The following is a 19,343-nucleotide window of genomic DNA, read 5'->3' as shown; positions in this document are numbered from 1 at the left end:
TGCTTCTACTCTCCCTGACGTGGTAAAACCTCCCTTGCGGGTGAACCCCAATACACTGCAGGTGAGTACCGTAAACCCTAAAGCAACACACGCATGCACTGCAGCTGCAAACCAGCAACGAAAACAAAACAGAATCAGACCAATAATCACATCAAATGTAAATGGTGCACACGTTCCAATTAAAAGGGAGAGATGGTCAGACTGGATTTAAAAAAGGCAACACCCAAGTACATCTGTCAACCGAAAACTATTTTTAATATTCAGATGCAAATTAAAAGGATGAAAAAAGAATCATCCCGGGCTCCCACGGTGTACAGACTAAATTTCCTCATTTCTAACAAGTGACTAGTTTTGATGAAGGGGGGGGGGAACCCCAAAAGCCTTAAAAAAGCATCCAACTGTGGGATAAGATTGTTTTGGAAAAGATGAGATGTGTTAAGATACACCTGTAGAGGGGAGCCTGGGTGGCGCAGTCGTTAGTTAACCGTCTGCCTTTGGCTCAGGGCGTGATCCCGGAGGCCTGGGATCGAGCCCCGCTTTGGGCTCCCTGTTCCACTGGGAAGCCTGCTGCTTCTTCTCCACTCCCCCTGCTTGTGTTCCCTCTCTCGCTGGCTGTCTCTCTAATAAATAAAATCTTAAAAAAAAAAAAAAGATACACCTACATACCTACACATCAAACACACGTAAATGGAATATATCTGGGGAAGAGAACAGTCTAAACATTTAATATTACACTCACTAAAAACAGCTAGCACTCAGCTGGCTAGGGTATTTTTAGTAATCGCTGACATTCTCTAAGACAAATGGATTTTCCACGTGTCCCTGAGGGAAAGTCAATTTCATGTCTGTGCTCATCTGCTAGCCTATGAAGTCCTGGCTTTGCCGCCCTTCAGGAAAGAGCTGCCCTGGGGTGCGGAAAGTGTAACAGGCTATCAAAACATAGCTGTAAATACCACTGTCTGTTTCAGGAACCTCGCAGATAGCAGTTTGGCCTTCTGATAACAGACTGAAATGGCCGAACCAGCAAAATGATCTAGGATTAAAATAAAAAGCATCCCATGGGGGCGCCTGGGTGGCTCAGTCGTTAAGCGTCTGCTTTTGGCTCAGGGCGTGATCCCAGAGTCCTGGGATCGAGCCCCGCATTGGGCTCCCTGCTCCGCTGGAAGCCTGCTTCTTCCTCTCCCACTCCCCCTGCTTGTGTTCCCTGTCTCGCGGCTGTCTCTGTCTCTGTCAAATAGATAAATAAAAACTTTAAAAAAAAAAAAAAGCACCCCATGTTTTATGGGCTTCAGCGGTATTACAACTGCATGCCAGAGCCCCGGGAGCTCATGCTCACGCCTCCTCCTCTACCCCTTCCTTGGAGGCGAGCTGGCAGGGGAGGGAGGCGTCCACAGGGCCCGTGTCCTCGTGGTCTGGGGACCAGGCTCACAGAACTTGCATGCCGGCCTCCCTGTTCTGTGACGCACGTGAACGATGAGCTGAAGATAGCAGCCCAGTTCTGCTGAGGACAAGAATTCGCCGTGGAAAAAGCATTTGTCACTGCCACTGCTAAGAGCCCTGGCTGACCCTGTTTCTCAGCCAAGGACTCAAAAGTAGAGAAGAGTGAGGTTAAGAAAATAGGTTCCCATTTTCAGCAAAGGCTGAAATGGAGCAGTGAGACTAGAGTTTCTGTGAAGTCTGGCAGCCACAATGAAAAACTATTCCTCCGCCCAATTTTTAGGATTGTAAGGTGTTAGCAACACAGGGACCCAGGTGCCACTGCGAGAAGTAAGAACGCCATTGAGAACTTCTCCACACACAGCATGAAGGAATCCCACAAACACAATGTGGGGTATGTGGAGCTGAGACAAAAGGACACGTACTGCATAGTACCATTCACGTCAAGCTCAAATACAGGGCCCGGGCTCCTGCCGGGGAGGAGGGGGTCCTGCCTAGGAAGGGGCGCGCGGAGCTGCCCGTTGCATGCCACTCCTTGATCCAGCCGGTGGTTTCGCCAAAGCCCCTACCACACACCTAGGATTCGTAATCATTTCTATATACCACATTTCAGTAAAAGTTCACATAAGACATTCTTTGTGCTTACTTTTCCTCCAGGGGCAGAAGCAAAAAGAAAAATACATGTTAAAAATAATGTAAAAAATAAATTCACAATTTAATTCAGCAACAATAAACCTAACCTACACTGGCCATATGCTGTTCACAGATTTCTGTTCTGTTCAACTTACCATTTTATTGCTAGAAATCTCCCTCTCCCTACAAACTGGTATGCTTCCTTTTATCAGACAACAAAATTTGTCTAAAATATTATGCTTCCACTTTTTGTCCTGGATGACAAGTATTCCTGAGCAAAATTTAATGACCTAGTTTTCCTTGTCTGTTTTTTCCTTTTAATTTTTGTATTTATATCTTTATCCACCTCTCTGCTTCTTAAATTTTTCTACCTTATTGTGAATGATTTTAGCGTAATTGGTATTTTAAGCTACCACAAATCCTTTTTAGGGCAGATATGTTTTGCAAGTTTTCTTACCTGTAACCATGCCTATAAAATCTTAAAATAGACTGTATTTGGAGATTTCCCTAACTTAAAAGACCATTTACGAGTTACCTCTCTTCAAGGAAGGCCTCCCAGACACTGTCCTCCCCACCCGAAAATGGCAGTATTCAAGATCCTGAGAACAACAATGTGTCCTAATTTTAGTATTTTTTTATTAGTGCTTTCCAAGCCTTTGCCTCCTGTCTCTTAAAAGCTTCTCTTAAGAGCCCTAGCAATAGACTAAGTGATTTGTTACAATCTACTCAAGTTACCTCATATTTTCAGACTGCAGAAAATCTATTTTTGTGTTTGATGAGAAACAGACCTCGCCAGGGCTGAAGGCAGGGGGAAGCAGGAGAGCGTCCGGGCCACACACTGGTCCCTGTGCCTCTGTTAGGCTCCTGGGGAGTCCCTGGACAGGGAAGATCTCTGCCTGCCGTTAGGGTGATCTGACGCAGGCATGAAATGCCCCTGGCTCTTCGGCAACTGAAATCTAACTCGGCCACAGAACACCATATTCACGGAGGCTGGGGGGGGGGTGGGCACAGCAACCCCAGGGGCCACCAGTGAGAAACCTCCAAGACCCAGCCCTGTCATCTTGTTGGGAAAGGCGGTGGTGGGGGATAAGAAAGTCTGTTCACACGTAGGAGCACGGGAGCAGAAAGGGGCAATTGTAAGTTGAAAAAGGGACAAAACAGCACGAATAAGGCTTCCCATTGCACCTAAATCCATGCTGCTGTTAAGTCCAGTAGGAAGGAGCCTGGGGGTCCCTGCAGGCGTCACGCCGGCCACGCCAAAAAGCAGAGATGCAGAACGTGCAGCTCCCCCACCCCCCACACCTGCTGCCCCTGGGTGCCCTCCATGTAGACCTGACTGGAGACATGACAGGCCACGAAGAAGAAAGCCGGGCCCCGGAGCACTTGTGAGGAACAGCTAACATGGGTCCCTGCCAGGAGGAAACAACGGCCAGAAGTCGGGTGGGAAGAGAATCACCACACCCCCTCTGGTACCACCTGAATTTTGAACTGTGAATATATCATCTAATGTTAAAAATTATTTAAATTAGATGTATAATTCTGGGAAGATGTTGACATAGTTCCTCTATTTCTACCAGTAAATACAACTGAAAAATCCTGGACAGATATAAGACGATTCTGAAAGGTGGAAAGGAAGCTGACCAGCTAGGGGGCCTCAGGTGAGTTCCCTGCATTTACTTTCTGCTCCTGGTGTCCTCTGAGCTGAAGAAGCCAGTGACCCAGAAAACCAACTGGCACAGACAAAGCCTGAACAAAAGCCTGCCCTCTCCGGTCTCCTTTCTAGTCTCTAGAAAAGGAGTAGCCTAGCAAGACAGAAAATTTGGACAATAACTGCTCCGCTCCAGCCAAACACCTCGGAGAAAGCCATGACAGTGCTCCCTCCCACCCCAGCGAAGGTGGGGTGTGGAGCCTGCCAGGCTGTGAGACAGGACTCTAAGTCCCTGCTGGGGGGGGGGTGGCGTCTGTCAGAGAAGGCTGAGAGATGGGTGTGGGGCAGTAACCAGAGGCCCCGTGAGGAGCAGTCATGGGCCACCTGTGCCTTTCCCAGGCAGGAGTACCAGTACAGGGCAGATCCACAAAAGGGAAAACTGATCGACTGGACTTGCTCAAAATGAAAAACTTGGGCTCTGTGAAAGACTTTGTCACAAGGATGACAAGATAAGCTACAGACTGGGAGAAACTACTTGCAAACCACGCATCCAACAAAGGACGAGTATCTGGAATATATAAAGAACCCTCAAAACTCAACAGTGAAAAAAAAATCCCATTAGAAAACGGGCAAAAGACATGCGCCAACATTTCAACAAAGAGGACATACAGATGGCAAATGAACCTCAAGCCATTCGACATTATTAGCCATCAGGAAAATGCAAATGAAAACCACAATGAGATATCACTAGACGCCTATCACTGACAAAATGCCCCAAACCAACAGACCCGCCGCACGAGGGAATCAGACATCGGTCCTCACCAGTGCATATGTGTGCTCACTTGGGTTATCTCCTCCCTAAGTTCACTCACAAACACTCCCACCCTCTGGCTACTAGACACATAAGGCAATTTCAAAAATATACTTAACCCAACAAAAAGCCAACCTCGGGAGGCTCTCGCTCATTCTCAAAGATAAGATCTGGTGGCATTTGATCACTATCTAGTGGGAATTCAGAAAAGGCTCTTGCCACTGAGAATCAGGAAAACCTCAAGGATGAAGGGACGCTCCCAAATTTTAAAATTGTAGTTTTTTTCTTTTTTTTTTTTTTAATCACTGTATATTCAAAACATTCACTGTTACTCTTCTGAAAATCACTGAAATGAAAAGGTGGGAAGGCAGATGAAGATCCTTCCAGGATTAGTAACAAGCCGTCAGTTATCATGGTGGTGATTCCCACAAGAAAGCGGACTGAGGCCCCGGCCCTGAGCCCCAGCCCACAGAAGGCTGCATTACCTGGCCTGGTCAGTTCACTGAAGAGATGCAGGAGAAAGCAGGGGTCATAAAGGCCATTGAGATCCACTGTGCTCCGGTCTTTAAAGATCAGTTCCTGTGCATCCTGAAATGGCCCGAAACAAACAGAAATGTGTGCTCTGGACTCATAAATGTTAGAACATGCGTGTGCTTAGCCACTAATCTCGAGTTCCAATGATTCTGAATATCCAAAAGCATAAGAAAACAGCGCTCCTACATGAAATGGCTATCTTTGGGTTCGGCTTCAAACTAGCCTGTTTGGGGGGGGGGAAGAAGCTATGAATGAAATCAGCATGGCCGGTGTTGGTAACTGTGGAAGCTGAGTGACAGGTACATGGGGTCCTGTCTTGGTACCTCTGTAGCAGTGGGAACTGCACTTAGTACAATGTTAACAAACTGCGTGGATTTTACAGTCTGCTGAAGTTGAGGGGCCACCAGAATCCCCGAAGGGGCAGGCAGACGAGCACCCCCTGCCGCCGGGAGTGCTCCCTGGGGGCTCTGGCCAGGACTCCGCACCTCGGGGGGCAGCAGCCTCCGGTTCTGGGGGAAGTGGAGGATGGTCTTCATCATGCGGTCCCGATCCAGCAGGCGGAGGACGTCCCCGGGGCTCGGCTGCTGCCACAGCGACTTGCCCAGGCTCCGGCATGTCTTGTGATGCTCCACGGCCGCCGGGCCCCACAGCAGCACTCTAGAGCAGAGGGCAGAACAGATGGGTCACAGGGCCGCCTGGAACAGAATGCACCACGGGGACGATGACCGTCACAGGTGGCTTCGTCGGGCAGCCGGCACATGCCAGGCGCTGTCCGGAGCAGGTGACACGTGTTCTACCGTCTAGTCCCCATGCTGACAAAGGGGGAGGAGGGGGTGGTGGAGATGCTAGCAGTGACGAGGGGGCTGACAGTGTGGGGGATGATGACACCTGCACGGAGCTTACGACGTGCCACTACTCTAAGCCCTGCACATCTATTAATTCCCTGCATCTGTGTAACAATCCCACGGCGTAGGTACTGTTATTGTCATCCCCATTTTGCAAATGGGGGAAGAGGCACAGGTAGGGTGAAGAGAGTTGCTCAGCTGGTCACCTGCCCGGCTGGTCAGTGGTAGAGCTGGAATAGGTAAAACTGGGAAGCCTGGCTCCAGAGTCCAGTTGCCAGGCCACAGAGGAGAATCCTGGCTGTTCCATGGTGCTTCCTGATTCAAACCCTTTCCTGCTCGCAGGCGGCCATGAGCACAGCAGGTCTGCCCCAACAGCCTTGTGGCGGTCCCTGCCTCCAGTCCACCATGCAAACTCCTCTACCTGTTATGCACCAATGGCCACCGCAGCCGCCCCAACAGACCGCCTCCCCTTCCTCTTACTTTCCTCCCCACTACCTCCCACCTACCGCCCCACCGGTGGAGGGTGCTCCCTGAGAGCCCAGCTCTGATGGGGACCACTTCTCTGCCCCCAAAATGTCTATCAGCTGTCTGTCTCCTGGATGGAAATGATAGTATTTCAATCTGACACTTAAAATCCTTACCAACCAGTCTGTCTGGACTTCCTACCACCTTTTCCCTACAAATATCTCGTGCTGCGCATAGGCTGACCTGCTCACCATTCCCAGAATGTGCTGACTTTCCTGACTCCCAGCCGTGGTGTCACTGTTCCTTCCACGTGGTGCCCCCAGGCTCCTCCACTGACCCTCACCTCCATCAAATCCCTCCAGTGCCAACCTGGTCACCAAGCATTCCCCGACTCCCTCTGGGGAGAAGGTGCTCTCACGTGCTCCCCTAACAGCTGGGTTACACCACCAAAGGCCAATTAAGAAGACTTACATTCACAGCAATCTGATTCCTTAATAGACAGCAAGACTGTGTCTTATGCCTGTAGGCATTCCTAACGGCCCTGGGCCCAGCACCTTGTCAAACAGCAAGCACTCAGTGAGCATCTGTTTAATTAGATACTTGTAAACTGAATTCTAAATACACACTCATTTCTGAGCAGGTCAACAGGAGTCGTTCAAGTGACAAAATAAACTAGCTTCCTTAGGAGGCTGCTCCCTGGGGGGGAACAGGCAAGCAGCTGACACACTGGCTACACCCGTCGAGTGGGCACCGTTTACTGGTGTGAGATCTGTCCGCTGAATGTCCACAGAGTTCCCATGTGGGCCCCTAACCCAGGCTGGCTCCTGCAGGGATGGATACAGACCATCCTTGAGCGTGAGGCCAAGCTTTCCATGGGAGCCAGTGTGTGACTCAGGGGAGCTCCATCCATCCTACCCTCTCCCCCAAGAATCAAAAAGGTATAAGAGCAAATGTGGGGAGCCTGCTGTGTGGAACACAATTCCCCCGTCTCTGGACAGCGCCTGCAAAGCCTGCTGCTCACGGCTCCAGGCCCGACCTCACCTGAAGTTCACGAGGCTGAGGTCGTTCTGTTCATACGCCCGGAGGAGAAGTAAAATCTTCTGGTCTAGAAGTCAAATCAAGGTCCATTTAGTAAGCTGAACCCCTCACATGCTCCTTCCACCCTGTCACACCGCCTGTTCTCACACTCCCTGGTCACACTGCCCAGTCCCCTCACACCCCCTGGTCACACCACTTCCCTGGTCCCCTCACACCCCTTGGCCATACCACCCAATCCTCACACCCTTACCCAGAACACTGAGAGTGGCACCATAGGCCCCAAGGAGCACTGCAAAGTGGCTGCTTTCACAGACAGAGGGACACATCTTTACCACCACCGACATCAGATCCACCAGCGCTTCTGGAAGGAAACAAGACCAAAATGCACAGCAGTGTAGGGGGGACGTGCACATGAGAACAAAAGTAGAGGAGGAAGCATCTCAAGGAACATTTAAATGCTTGAAATATCCTCTCTGAACAATTTTGCTCTCTGGACTGTGCTTTGTCCCTCTTTTTCCTTTTTTACAAGAACCCTATCTTCACCACCGTCTCTCTCTCCAGGTCTTTGGCAAGGCTGTCATCACTCTCTTCACTCCCTCTCCCACATGTTAAGCCACTAAAGATTTTAAAACCTAAGGATTCTCCCCTGTGATTATGCGAGCAAAGTCTTTGAATCTCTAATCCTGGCTAAATAAGCGTGGGCCTTTGTGCATTTCCTACCACCCATACCAGCAACTTGGGGGACGGCTCTCTTCAATTTAGTAGCTGATTACCGACCGATCCCGTGGGGATTTCTACTGGCTTCAGCATGTTCATTTTGTCTCTAAACAGAGAGTGGCTTCAACAGGACAGGACCCTTCAGACCACCTCCTCTGACCTCTCCTGCAGCCTACACCGAAATCGGGGTCACGGACGCTAAAATAAACCCTACTGAACTAGGGGTGGAGCTTTCTGAACCTGGCCTTTCAGAGAGCTTCCTGGCAGGGCACTACTAACAGGGACGTTCAAACCCTTCACCCTTGAGGAAAGTTCCAATCTTCTCATTAAAGCATTTCACACAACGAAAGAGCTTCTCGCAGGGCACACACCTGCCGAACTTCCCCTAATTCCTAGACTTTAACACTTGCCTGTGATATGGCAGTTAAGACCTGAACCGCGACTTCTGGAAGCCGGAACAGACTTGGCAGAGAGGTCTGTATTTGCTGCGTGGCCCGAAGTCAGAGGAAACACTTCTTGAGCTTGGGTTTGATAGAAACAAAACACCCTAATGCCATTTTGGTAATGCTTCCCTAGCTCTGAAAACGCATCGGTGCTAAACCTCAGTGCACAACTAACTCCACAAAATCAGAAAATAAAATCTCTATCTGAAACGGGAGGGTGGGGCGGGGGGTCACCTTTCACTTCATTGTCTGGGTTCTCCTCTTCTTCGGACGTCAGCAGAGTTGGCAAAAACAGAGAATGCTGCGAGAGCATCATGTGCACCACCGGGAGCGGGAGAAGCTTCGCGCACACGGAGTTTTCGGGAAGATACAGGCGCTCTATGGAAGCACAGAGGGCCTTTAAAAATACGTGGTCCTGATACCGAAATCTAGGAGGCAAGAATCCAAAGGGGAAAGAGCTTCATAAAGGGGTGTTTTATTTCGCAGGAGACAATAAAAAAACTTTTTCTTGGCATTTTTTGAAGATTTTATTTATTTAAGGGGGCATGGGCGGGGGGAGGGGCAGAAGCAGGCTCCCCAGTGAGCAGGGAGCCCGATGCAGGCTCGATCCCAGGACCCTGGGAGCATGACCTTGGCCGAAGGCAGCTGCTTAACCAACTGAGCCATGCAGACACCCCGTCTTTTTCTTGACATCTTATTAAGAAAAACTTCTAACACACCACAAAGATGAAAACTTTACAGTGCACACCTGTCTACCTGTGCTGAGTCTACTACTGTCACCGCAGGACACACACTTTATCACACACCTAGCCATCCACCCATGGCAGGGGGCAGTTCTGAAAACAGGGAGGGGATGCACTTATATTCCTGCAGTGGGAATGTCAAATGAACTTCCCGTTCAGTTAAAGTGCCAGGAGGCAGTAGAACAGCTGAGCCTGAATCAAGATGCCACTCAGCCTCCCTCCTTCATTACGTCCAGCTACTGAGAACTCCCGACCAGGGGTTCAGAGGCCTTCTCGGACTTAAATCCCTCAGAAACCGCTGAAGGAATGAAAGCATCACTCTCTGGAACAAAGCAGCTTTTCAGTCATATGTGACTAACATTGAGAATCATGTAGCATACAGTGGGCATTCTAGAAATACAAATTAACCAAAGCCTAAAAGAAATGTCACCATTTCAAGATGGTAAGTCATGGTGGTCATTGATCTGTGACCCACCTTCACGTCTTTCTCTCCTCTTGGGCAAAGTAAAGTATTTTTCTCTGTTTCAAGTCACTGATTAATCAGGGAAATGAAAATCAGAGGCACAACGAGAAACAGTTTCATGGCTACTTGACTGCTAAAAACTAAGAGTTTGACCCTATTAAGTATGAATGAGAATGCAAGGAAAAGACATGTGAGGTAAGCTCGGAAACTTTGGAGAGCAAGTTAAAAATCTAGTAAAACTAAAGCTGTGGCCACAGTCCCGGCCAGCGAGCGCCCCTCCCTGAGAAAACCTGGCACAAGGCACGAAGGGGCACTCAGCCTTCACTGCAGGCACGGGAGGGAGGGAGATGTCCACCAGCAGGGGGGCTGAACACAGAATTACAACCTGCCTCCTGCAGCAAAAACAAACGGGCCGAGATCTGTATGTATCAGCATGGGTAACTAAAGCACTTGAGTGCAAAAATAAAATAAAATAAAATAAAGGACATAAGGGGATACATTTGTACAGAAAGTGAAGCCAACTAAAACAGTGTCATTACTGTTTAGAGACAAGCTGGCGTGCGACCAAGGTAGGAAAACACCCACGGCTGTGACAAAGCCTGACCTCAGGAGAGTGACGCTTTCAGGGGAGGAAGGAGAAGGGATCAGGACAAACACAGGAAATTGTCGGCACTAATTCAATCTGGGCGCTGCCGTAGTATTCTCTGCACGCTTCTGGTTTCTAAAAAATATTTCATTTCTTTTTTTTTTTTTTTTTTTAAAGATTTTTTATTTATTTATTTGACAGAGATAGAGACAGCCAGCGAGAGAGGGAACACAAACAGGGGGAGTGGGAGAGGAAGAAGCAGGCTCATAGCGGAGGAGCCTGATGTGGGGCTCGATCCCATAACGCCGGGATCACGCCCTGAGCCGAAGGCAGACGCTTAACCGCTGTGCCACCCAGGCGCCCCTAAAAAATATTTCATTTCTTAAAGGCCGCTTCTGTCACCAACTCCAGAAGCAGACTCCCTGTCAGCGGGCAAATCGTCCAGCCCTCCGGCACCCTACACCCTGTCTGTCATCTGTGAACCGGGAGCGGCGCGTGTTCCACTAGACACCGTGCTCACGACCTACGACGCTGGCTCCGCGTCGTGCGCTCACACCCTTACGGAATCACCCTGAGAGAGCAGAACTGACTCACTTGAGTCCGGTCTTCACAAATTTCTGCCAATCACCAGGATCAACTTCATTAAGGGAATTCTGTGAAAAAAGAAGAAATATTCAGAGGACATCTTTAATTGATTTAAAAGAGAGAAGAGAGAACTTAAATTAGAGCCTTCGGTAAACACGGAACATAGTGACCTAAGCAACGCACAGAAGCATGCAGTTGTTTCTTTCTTTGATTTTTAAAATTGTTTTATTATTTCTGCTAGTAGCTCTGTCATTTTATTAGCATGTCTATGATCACCAAATGAGTACGAAAAAACTCCCTAATCATCCTGTTACCCTTCCCCTTGTCCACCATTTCAGAAGGTGCTCGTGGCCTGTGTCATGCACAGGGCCAGCCACACATGCCTTAAACACAGGCAGCACCCCTCCCAGGGCGAAGACCTTTGTACCATCAGTAGGGCCAATGCTGGTCCAGAGTCACTGATGTAGAGAAAATCTCCAAATACAGCGCTAAATTAAATCAGAGGGATGGGTGCTCTGGAGGGAAGGGAACTTTCTGGGATGATGAAAATCTCTGATGGGAGTGCGGGCATAAGGGTGCATTTGTCAACACTAAACTCTACACTTAAGAGCCTGTATTTACACACACACACACACACGCAAAGAGCCTATATCTCACAACATGAAAATTATTCCTCAGTTAAAAGGGCTGGTGAGGTGGGCTGAGAGTGGGGGGGAGTGGCTGCATGTGCCTGGGGGCAGGGGGCACGGGGGAACTCTGTACTTTCTGCTCAGCTCTGCTGTGAACCTAAAACCACTCTACAAATATTGCATCTGTGAAAGAGGGAAAAAGAAGAGAGAGAACGGGTGGTGGGGGAGGGGGAAGGCAAATCCCTGAGAAGAGCACAGCCCACCAGCAGTCATCACCAGCAGTCATCACCAGCAGTCATCAAGCCAGCTTGCTGGGTGAGGAGCTGACAACAGGGTCGCACAGGAAGGGCCACTGTCACCAGTGGTGGGTGAGCCCAGCACCCTCCCCTACGCTCAGCTCTCTCTAGATCTCAGGGATGTTCCTCATGCCCCCTAGTTGTGCCATGTTTGGGCTCCTAGGAGCCTTCAATGCGCAAACCTGTGACACAACGAATTAAGGCTGAGATACAGGTTGTAAAGTCTCTCAATACGACGTAAGCACGCTGCTTGATCTATAACCTACGAATCTATCTATTGCCACAACTGCCACCTGGGGTTATTTCCCTGAGGATGACTTTTTCAATTCTGGGTCCAGAGTTTAAACACAAGCCACAGACTCGATGAGTTGTAATACAATTTTACATCATGCACTGAGAACTAACTCACGCGCTTCAGGATGTTATTTCTGTGCCAAAAAAAAAAAAAAAAAGTTTTTTTAAAAAAAGACACTTCAATAGAAGGGAATAATGACCGAACATTAAGAGCTGACTGTTTCCAAATTCTATGGCAGCTCCAGGCTCACAGCGGCAAGAAGCTCCATGAACCCCGAGCACAAGAATCTTTAGAACTACTCTAAGGCACAGCACGATCACGCTGCTTTAGAGAACGTAAAGGAGAAAGATCCTACGGGAGGGGAACAAAGCTAAGAATGACAGACTTCTTACCAAGCACAACGTATGACAGAAGACAGCAAAGCAATGCTTCAGAACGCTCACAGGAAAGAGAAACCTGGAATGCAACTCTTCCCAACTCATTCTGAGGCTGTGTTACCTGATCCTAAAGCCTGACGAAGAACGACTGCTAGAAAAATCAGATTATAAACAGATATCCCACGTGCACACAGATGGAAAAATAATAAAGTACTAGCATAGAAAATCCAACAATATGGAAAAACTTTAATACATCGTCATCAAGCAGGTGTATCCTGGGAATGTAAAGTTAGTTTAACCATCAAAAATCAATTAATGTAAGTCATCTTATTAACAGACTAAACAAGAAAAACGAAACCATAAACCATCTCAGTAGAAGTGAAAATGCGCTTGACAAAATTCCACATCCGTTCTTGGAAGAAGGCGGCGCATCGTCTCAGGGCCTGCCCCCCGCCTGCCGCTTTGCCTTGCAGACTCAGCCCTGCTCATCTCCCACTAGTTCTGGGAGCACATCTGGGAACTCCAGTCTGTCTACTCCACTCTTTCCCTTCAAAGTGTAATCAGGCTCTCTAAGGAAAGGAAAGACACCTACCAGCAGCTCATTAAATCTCAGCAGCATCCGCCTCTCCTGATCCCGGGTACTGTCGTGGTCTTGCTGGCCACCACTGAAAGACACGATCAGCCATTTCACACAGGACTCCAACAGAGTCCTTCTCCAGGCGCACAGCTCTCCGGCTGACCCTTCCAGCACTGCAGACACAGAGTCGGCCACGATCCAACTGCAGCAGGAGAAAAAAGGCACAGAGTCAGGGGCATGGCCTAAATCCCTCCGGCTTAAGTGTAACTCACATTACAATGGGCCACCTGGGACACACGCCCTGAGTCCCACTACCCCACAGCACCTAAGCACCGGAGTCCCGGGCTGCCCTGGCCTCCTTGCTCCGGCATCATAGATACACCAACACTTTCACAATTACGGGAACCAATACTATCGTACCAGAAAAAAAAAAGATACACTGTCCAGACTCTACCTAAATTAGGCTATTTCAGTGTCAGCACGACTGACATGTCGGACCAGATTATTCTTTCTTGGGGGAGGGGCAGTGCTACACATGACAAGATATTTAGCAGCACCCCTGGCCTAGACCTGCTGGATGCCAGAAGCAACAGCCCCCCTCCACTGTGCCGTGACAATAAAAAATGTCAGACATGGCCAACTGTCCCCTGGAGGGCGTAAAATCAGCCCCAGCTGAGAACCACTGCTCTCAGGGCACCAGACCCAGCCATCCACTCACGGAGACGTGCTCACTCCAGGCAGGATGGCTGGAAGAAGGAGGTGCCTTCTCACTGACTGGCACAGCAACAGTGCGGCAACTCTCCACTAGTTTATAGAAACTACAGGGAAAAGTGAAGTGGAGAAGGGAACGTAAGCCTTCGTACCTCTTGTGCCTGCCCGGAGTCCGAAGCAAGACGGGCAAATGGTCCATGAGGACAGCAAGGTCCTTGGCTCTTGCAAATGGGACCAGCTGGGCCAGGACCTCCTGATGTAGCCCGGATGCTAGGGGCCCATCCGTGCTGAGAAGCCTGGTCTGTAGCTGTCTCCACAGGGCCTTCCTCAAGACAGGAATGACAGCAGAGGACACTAGGCAGAGACAAAAAGGAGAAACAGTCACACACTGTGGTGTGCTGGGGCCAGCATGTACCCACTCACAGAGTCTGTGGCTAACTTTTAGGAATCCTGTGACTGGGTGAGGTCACACTCACAGCTTGAGGTTGGCCAGCGCGGGAGCACAGATGCCATGGAGACTGGCAAATGCAAGGGCCAGTCTGTTAAATGCTGATCAGTATGCTACTGGTCACCCCTCGTCAGTCAACCCTCTGACACTGGGCCCTGAGCGTAAGCCTAGCTTGAAGCTGGTAATGGGATTGTGAGGACCAAAGCTCTGGACTCACTCGGGATTCATGCCTCAAAGGCATGGGAACTGGAGAGACCCGTCAGAAGTACACCAAGAAGCACTGACTAGAGGGGCGCCTGGGTGGTTCAGGCCGTTAAGCATCCAACTGTTGATTTCAGCTCAGGTCATGGTCTCATGGGTTATGAGATCGAGCCCTACATCGGGCTGCCTGCTCAGTGCGGAGTCTGCTTGAGATTCTTTCTCTTCCGTTCTCTCTGCCCCTCCCACTCATTCCCCCCACTTCGCTTCTCAAATAAATAAATCTTACAAAAAAAAAAAAAAAAGGATCACTGACTAGAAGAGGCCTCTCTTACTTTTTAAAACCTCCATCATCACTGGTATGAAGTCATGACACACAGAGGAAAAGCAGTGAATGAACGATCATTCATACACACTTAAAAAGAAATTAAATTTCAGGTGAACAAAAAGTGCCCCAGACCTGAAACGCTACAGGTAGAGGAAGAGGGCTGGGCCCAAGCTGCCTTGACTCAGTGTCACTCCTGACACCTCTTCTGGTGGGGACAATGGGACGGGACAAAGAGCGGTCACCCCTTGCCCTGGGGCTGACCCCTCCTCTACCCAGCCCTCCCCAGCTTCCTGTGGGGAAGCCTGGATGGATGGGAGTGTGGGGGTAGCACCTCAAACCACAGGCCGAGATAGGGGAGGGGCGGTGGGTGGGAATTTCTCCTCTTTCTCCATCTCCAGAGTTGGGCCAGCGGCTGGAGGAGAATGAGAACTGAGTCCACATACCAAACATGGACGTTCCAGGTTAGAAACGGACCTGCACGTCCGTCTCCTTAATATCTCCTTAACCTCTCCAGCCACCCGAAGCCACCAGTGCCTGTACCTCCCGTTGGGCGTGCGAAGTGTCCCTCCGTCCTGCCCTGGAGGTAGGCGTGGAGGAGGGGCAGGAAGTCGTCGAGGCACTCCTGGAGGCAGGGCCCCGTGCCGGGCCGCCCGCACCACAGCTCGAACCGCACGAGGTGGGTGCAGCTCAGCTGCAGGAGCAGGGTGGCGATGCTGAGGGCCTCTTGCGTCCGCCGGGCCAGGCAGTAGTCGAGCACGTCGACCCTGACCACGGGGGCCAGCGCAGGCTCTCTCTGTAGGGCGTGGAGGAATACGGCGTCCAGCTCGTCCACAGCCAATGAGGGGAGCAGAGCCCCCAGGCCTTTCAAAAACTCAGAGGCCCAGAGCAGCTCGCTGCTCTGCAGCTGGTCCTGGGGGCTGCTGGTCAACAGCTGAACCAGGGTCTTGCCGAGAGCGTTCAGGTGCCTCTTCTCCCTGGGAGACTTGGCGGGCCGCTGGGCCACCAGCTGGGCCTCAGGCAGGCTCAGCAGGGCCAGGATGACCTCGCGGAGCTGGGCGCCCTCCATGTAGGGATGCAGGGCCTGCAGGGCCTCCAGCTGTGGGAGGGTCTTTGGTGGCGACATAGCCGTACCCGTCTTCCTGTTTCGCAACTCTTTCAACATGCTCTGCGTGATGGCCTCCGAGTACCTGGCCAGGAGGCCCTGCTGACCAATGCTCTGGAGGACCGGGGCGCTAGCCATCAGCAGCGGCAGGACCCCCGCGCTGAGGTGGGCTGCCAGGAGTTTCACAAGGACGGGGCTGAGCGTGTGCGGAGGGAGGGCCTGTTGCTCCAGGGCCAGGTACCAGCCCTCCAGCGTGGGGTGTCTGAGGATGGCCACGAGCACCTCCTCCAGCGTCTGAAATACAGTGACAAGGTACAGACCTCACACACGGCCCAGCGCCAGCAGGGAGGAGGAGGGAGCGCAGAGAACAGCATTCCTAAGTCATTCCATCCTCAAGCCCGAGTTCTCATGCCTCTCTCAGGGGCGCCCCACAGCACCCTAACCCAAGCCTGGTCAAAGTTATAACCCGACTGCACTGCACGTTCTCCCTGGTGACTGTTGACAGCTGGACCGTGACTGGGCTGGTGCCCACCCCCGCCGACCGGCAGGTGTCTGATGAATTCAGCCTGAATGAATTAACCGTACAACTGAACTGCTCTCCACCACAGGATGGGCTATGCACAAATGCCCAAATGTGGGGAAGACCAATCATCTGGTTTCTGCTGTACAGCCCTGCCCTCCGACTCCTGTCCAACTGAGGGAGGCAGGTATCTTGACAACGGGAGCAGCGGGACCACAGCGGGAGAGAACCCGAGCCTGGGAATGGTGGACGGGGATCAAGCTGCTGTGAGAGCCCGCGAGCTGCAACCGAAGGTAACATGCGGGCAGAGGCTGAGCCTAAGTGACCCACCACTGTGTTCAAACCACCGAGGAGACGGCGGCTGAGCCCCCTGCTGGATTAGAGAACTGTCTGATCCAGTCGTTCAAAGCAGCTGTGCGGAACACGATTCCGAGCCAACAAAGTGACCCCGGTTCCCGGGGCCAGGAATACATTCTCTTCCTCATTCACTCAGCAGGGAAGGAAAGAGGAGTCCGTCACACCTTCCAACGGACCTCTGCCCATTAAAATCAGAGAAACACGACTTCGTGTTAGCACTGCCTCGCCCCCTGTCCAACGGCTACTAGGGGATCCCGTACCCACCAACACCACCCAGAAAGTCAACCTGGACATCAAAAGAAGGAGGCCGTCTGTGAGGAACAGGACATGAGGAACGTGGCTGCTTCCCGAGTCCCGGAAAACAGTTAAGATGGCAGTCGGCGAGGGAAAGACACACCCTGGCCCCCCGTCAACAGTGGCTTCGAGGCTCCCAGCAGGGGAGAGGCTGCTTCCCGGCGCTGGAAGCTCACGCTGTGGCACTGTGGGCCAGCTGCACCTGCAGCCCAGCCTTTGTTCAACACAGGCTGCAACTGCTCAAAAGGAAAACGCTCCCAGTTTCTCAAGATGTTCACGTTGCCCGGTGTAAGGAAACTGCTCGCAGGGAAGGCAAGGGGGAGCAGAGAAACGACTGGAAAGCTATGTCCGAATTACACCATGCTTATCTGTGGGTGCAAGGTCAGGGGTCAGGGTCAGGGGTGTGTTTCAGTGTCTCCTCCGCAGTGTTCTGCGTGTCCTTATTCACCTGCAACAAACGTCCCCATGTGGGATCAGAAAGAGAGGGAAAGCCAGGGTCCGAGACTCGACAGGAGAAGGCTGACAGGAAGGAGACCCACGGAAGAAGGGCAGTGCTACCTTGTCATCGGCCAGCTCCAGCGAGGCCATGGCCTCCATGTCCAAAAAGAGGTCGGATTCGGCCCGGGCGGCCTCGCATTTCTGCTGGTTCTGCGCATCCAGCTGTACGCAGTGGACGACCAGGCGCCTAAGGAGGTCCAGGAGGAGCTGCAGGAGGGCAGGCCCGGCACTTCGGCCCAGCTGTGAGGACAAGAGCCACACGACTACTCAGAGGCCAGGGAAGGGCTCACAGTCACCACGACCGTGACTACCGTGTCCCTCCGAGACCAGAAGGGGCCTGTTACCAGAAACAAGGACTGAGGGGGGAAACAGGCTGGAGTGGCAATGCCCTGTAAAACACCAAGAACCTCAAAGTCCTTTCTCAGTAAGATGTGCCCCTAAATCTCGATGAAGTATGCAGGTTTATCTTGACCAAGGTGAGGGAAACCACACCGGGAACAGAAAGCTCACCAATGAGCGACTCAATTAAAGCTTGTGAAAGACGGTAGGTCTGGCAGTGCACTGACCCAGCGTGCTGTGGGAAGGGCCCTGGCCTGATTGACCATGTCAGCTCCCGGTCTGCAGCCATCTGCGGCTGCTGAGGGGTACAGATTCTGGAAGGGGTACTGAGGCCTGCAGAAGCTGGGTGCCAACCACCTCTGCATGCCTGCGGGGAGAGGCCGCAGCGGCACTGACCTGGCCGAAGCTCTCCACGGTGCTCCTGAGGTAGAGCAGCAGGTGTCTGGCCGAGCCCAGGACCCGGTGCATCGGGACGTGCGGGAGGGCCGCCCGCAGCTGCGCCTGAACCCGCTCGTCCAGGAGCCCACCGTCGCTCTCGTAGGCCATCTGCAGCAGGGCGGCGAAGGACGAGGCCGGTGGACCCGGGGGGGAAAGGCTGCCTGGTGTCTGAAGGGACTTGGGGAGGCAGCAAAAGCCCGGAGAGGAGGAAAGACAAACAACCACAGATGAAAAAGGTGCACAGTCCGCTAAGATAGGTACAGGGTGACATTCATGACAAGGGGACACTTCATAATCACATCTCGATACTAAAAAATATGTGACTGCGTGGCATTTTATTTAAGTTAATTAAGCCCCAATGTTCTCAGTCACACATACATTCCTAGAGAGCATTAACACGGAGGCCCTGGATCGGGAAGGTGTTCGCACACCCTGGGGAACGGACGCTGCAGTTTGGGGCCGTGGGCGATGCACATTTCACTCAGAACAGTCACTGTGCGGTCAAGCATCTGATTCTTTTTTTTTTTTTTTTTTTTTAAAGATTTTATTTATTTATTTGACACAGAGAGACAGCCAGAGAGAGAGGGAACACAAGCATGGGGAGTGGGAGGGAAGAAGCAGGCTCATAGCGGAGGAGCCTGATGTGGGGCTCGATCCCACAACGCCGGGATCACGCCCTGAGCCGAAGGCAGTCGCTTAACAACTGAGCCACCCAGGCGCCCCAAGCATCTGATTCTTGATTCATGATCTCAAGCCCTGCGACAGGCTCTGTGCTCGGCAGGGAGTCGGCTTCTCCCTCTGCCTCTCCCCTCACTCCTGCTCACTCTCTCTTGCTCTCAAATGAATAAATAAAATCTTTAAAAAAAAAAAAAAAAAGAAGAAAAAGAAGAGTCACTGTGATTAATCACTGGGAACTGGGAGATCACAGCCGTGAAGGAGCCAGCTCGGTAAGCGCCATGGCTGCCGAAGGCCCTCCCGCAGGAGCCTT

The 19,343-nt window shown here is 51.4% G+C and overlaps 1 protein-coding gene across 4 annotated transcripts in view; it reads right to left on the bottom strand.

Annotated features, from left to right (window-relative positions):
• URB1 (URB1 ribosome biogenesis homolog) overlaps nt 1–19,343 on the bottom strand; it is a 68,412-nt gene that overhangs the window by 13,238 nt on the left and 35,831 nt on the right. For all 4 annotated transcript variants that reach the window (XM_034656294.1, XM_002929345.4, XM_034656300.1 and 1 more), the window contains 11 exons: nt 18,314–18,532; nt 17,639–17,818; nt 15,348–16,203; nt 13,986–14,187; nt 13,138–13,324; nt 10,958–11,016; nt 8,806–8,999; nt 7,662–7,772; nt 7,415–7,478; nt 5,549–5,720; nt 5,015–5,117 (listed from right to left, as the gene is read on the bottom strand). In XM_034656294.1, the coding sequence (XP_034512185.1) occupies nt 5,015–5,117; nt 5,549–5,720; nt 7,415–7,478; nt 7,662–7,772; nt 8,806–8,999; nt 10,958–11,016; nt 13,138–13,324; nt 13,986–14,187; nt 15,348–16,203; nt 17,639–17,818; nt 18,314–18,532 (2,347 nt within the window). The remainder of the gene's footprint in view (nt 1–5,014; nt 5,118–5,548; nt 5,721–7,414; nt 7,479–7,661; nt 7,773–8,805; nt 9,000–10,957; nt 11,017–13,137; nt 13,325–13,985; nt 14,188–15,347; nt 16,204–17,638; nt 17,819–18,313; nt 18,533–19,343) is intronic.

Source organism: Ailuropoda melanoleuca, chromosome 1 (assembly GCF_002007445.2).
Source record: "Ailuropoda melanoleuca isolate Jingjing chromosome 1, ASM200744v2, whole genome shotgun sequence".
NCBI classification, from domain to species: Eukaryota; Metazoa; Chordata; class Mammalia; order Carnivora; family Ursidae; genus Ailuropoda; species Ailuropoda melanoleuca.
Note: the sequence above shows the minus strand (reverse complement) of the source record. Positions and strands in the feature narration are given on the sequence as shown.